The following is a 2,379-nucleotide window of genomic DNA, read 5'->3' as shown; positions in this document are numbered from 1 at the left end:
CCGCCGTTGCTTGTGGCGGAGAAGGGGGGCGGCGCGAAGCCGCGGCCACGGACGGCGCGGCAGCTAAGGGAGGTCAGGCCGGCGAACGCGGCGGGCGGGGCCCGGCAGGGGGGGCCAAGGTACAGAGGTGACAGCTCCTGCAGCTGCCCCTTGGCTCCCTCCCGCCACTGCGCGTCGCGTGCCGGCGCAGGGAATTGGTGCAGGCGGGCGGGCCGCACGGGCAGCAAGGGCGGGGCGGGGCCCTGCAGTTTGCCTGCGCGCCGCGTGGGGCCACGGGCGGCAGGCTACCGGGCCGGGCGGCGCGGGATCGCACATCTGTCGCATGCGGAGTTCGAATCGCTCGGGGGGCGCGCGCCTGGGAGCATGTGAGGATGACAGCTTGGATGTCGTGCACCCGAAGACCGCAGTCATGTATCAGCTTGCCGATCACGTCGGCTGGGAGGTTGCGCCAATCGCACGCCTCCTTCATGGCTGGGTCCGCTGCGCCGCTGGTGTCAGCCGGTGGCTGCTGCTGCTGCTGCTGCTGCTGCTGCTGCTGCTGCTGCTGCTGCTGCTGCTGCAGCAGCAGCTGCTGCTTCTCCTGATGCTGCCGCAGCTGCTGCTGCTGCTGCTGCATGGGTGTGAGGGCGCTCGCCGACAAGGGGCGCGGCGCTGGCCAGGCTAGCAGACGCAGGGACGAGACTGTGCGCGTTTCGATCAAAATAATGAACAACGGTTGTGCCACCTGCACCGGACATCGGGACAAGACACAGCTTGCCAGTTGTGTCGAGGCACGAAGGACTCCCCGGACATGTGACAAAATAAATGAGAGCCCTCTTACTGAAGAGGAAAACGCTTTGTGTTACATCGATGCGGTCAAAAGACGGTCAAGTTATCCATCTAGTTGATCCAGATCAGTAGCTGATCTTGATCTCAGTCAAGGCTATGAACGGCACATGCTAGCCAGAGCTGTGGCGTGCGTCGTTTCGCTGGGACCGCCGCGGCACTTTGCCCGTCATATCAGCTCGCACAAAGCCAAAGCCGCAATGGGTCGCAAGGTAGGATGGCGGACCGGTACCTGTACCATGGGCTAAACACGCTGGCGCAGTTGGCCGCAGGACAACGCGCGTGCAGAGCACGCTGCTCCGCCAACCGGCACACCCGGCGTCACTCGCCGCCTCACCCCGATGAAGCCCGGTATCGCATAAGAGCAATCTCCCCCTTCCGAGCAGCGCGCCGCGGCGGATGAGGCTACCATAGACAACGCGCCAGAGGATGCCAAGCGGCCCGCCCGACGCACCAGCAGCAGGGGCAAGAAGGAAGGCGCGTCGGCGACCGCGGCTGAGGCGCCCGCGCCTGCACCCGCCCCCGTGCCGGCGGCGCCGGCGCCCAAGAAGGCAGCGGCAGCGGCAGAAGGCAAGCAAGCAGCAGCGCCAGCGGCAAAGAAGGCGGCGGCGCCGCGACCGCCCAAGAAAGCCGCAACGCGCAAGCCCACGAAGGCCGTCAAAGCGGCAGAGCCGGCTGCGGAGCCGCAGGCCCCCGAGGCTCAAGCCGAGGCGGCGGCGGGGGAGGAGAAGCCGGCGGCGGCGCGCGGCGGCAAGCGCGCCGCCGCCGCGGCGGCCGGCGGCGGCAAGGCCGTGGCCACAGCCAGCAAGCCCAAGCCGGTGGGGACCCTCTGCACGAGGCTGCGCGCGCCTGGCCCCGCGTTCAGCACTTGCCTGCGGGCGCGGGCATGCGCAGGCAACTGGGGCGGCTGCCAGCGCAGCCGAGCGGCCGCCAGCTGCTGCGCGGGCCGGTTGCAGCGTCGCCGAGCCAGTGGGCTCGGCGCTCTGCCGCCTGCGGCGCGCTTGCCCCCTCATGCATTTCTCAGGTTGTTCGCCGCGCCGCCGCTCACGCACCCCCACTCCGCACATGCGCTTGACCATCGACTAACCCTGCGTCATTGATTACTAAAGGATTACTACCTCATGAAGAGCGAACCCGACACCTTCAGCATCGATGACCTGGAGGGGCGACCCGGCCAGACCGAGCCCTGGGACGGTGCGCCCGCGCCTCGCATTTCATATTTCTCTGACCTGCGACGCCCCCCAAGGTCGCCCGCGGGCACGAGAAGTCGGCCCCCCCAGTGCGGCCGGCGGGGAGGGGGCAGGTGCCGCCGGGCCCGCCGGCGTCCTGCGTTCCGCAGCCAGGGCGAGCCTGCGTGCCCGGCGCGCGCGCCTCCCCCTGTTTGTTGGCGCCACCAGCTCCCCCCCACCACCACCACCACCCCACGCCCCTGGCCGGCGCCGCGCTGCCCCGCTGCCGGGCTTCCACAGGCGTTCGCAATGTGGTGGCGCGCAACGTGATGCAGGTGACCCCTGCCGCCGCCGCCGCCGCCGCCAACGCCGCGGGGGGTGGGGG

The 2,379-nt window shown here is 69.8% G+C and overlaps 2 protein-coding genes across 2 annotated transcripts; one reads left to right on the top strand and one right to left on the bottom strand.

Annotated features, from left to right (window-relative positions):
- Positions 1–402: 402 nt before the first annotated feature.
- On the bottom strand, positions 403–616 carry MNEG_15467 (hypothetical protein; the record flags this gene model as incomplete). The annotated part of the gene is made up of 1 exon (XM_014036063.1): positions 403–616. A coding segment is annotated over one exon (214 nt), but the record flags the coding sequence as incomplete, so codon positions are not given.
- A 409-nt stretch (positions 617–1,025) lies between these two features.
- Positions 1,026–2,329, top strand: MNEG_15466 (hypothetical protein; the record flags this gene model as incomplete). Its single annotated transcript, XM_014036062.1, has 4 exons — positions 1,026–1,037; positions 1,212–1,643; positions 1,935–2,019; positions 2,223–2,329. Coding segments are annotated over 4 exons (636 nt in total), but the record flags the coding sequence as incomplete, so codon positions are not given.
- Between the last annotated feature and the right edge of the window lie 50 nt (positions 2,330–2,379).

This window comes from Monoraphidium neglectum (assembly GCF_000611645.1).
Source record: "Monoraphidium neglectum strain SAG 48.87 unplaced genomic scaffold scaffold05353, whole genome shotgun sequence".
Classification (NCBI taxonomy): domain Eukaryota; kingdom Viridiplantae; phylum Chlorophyta; class Chlorophyceae; order Sphaeropleales; family Selenastraceae; genus Monoraphidium; species Monoraphidium neglectum.
This window is presented reverse-complemented; position numbering and strand designations above follow the sequence as displayed.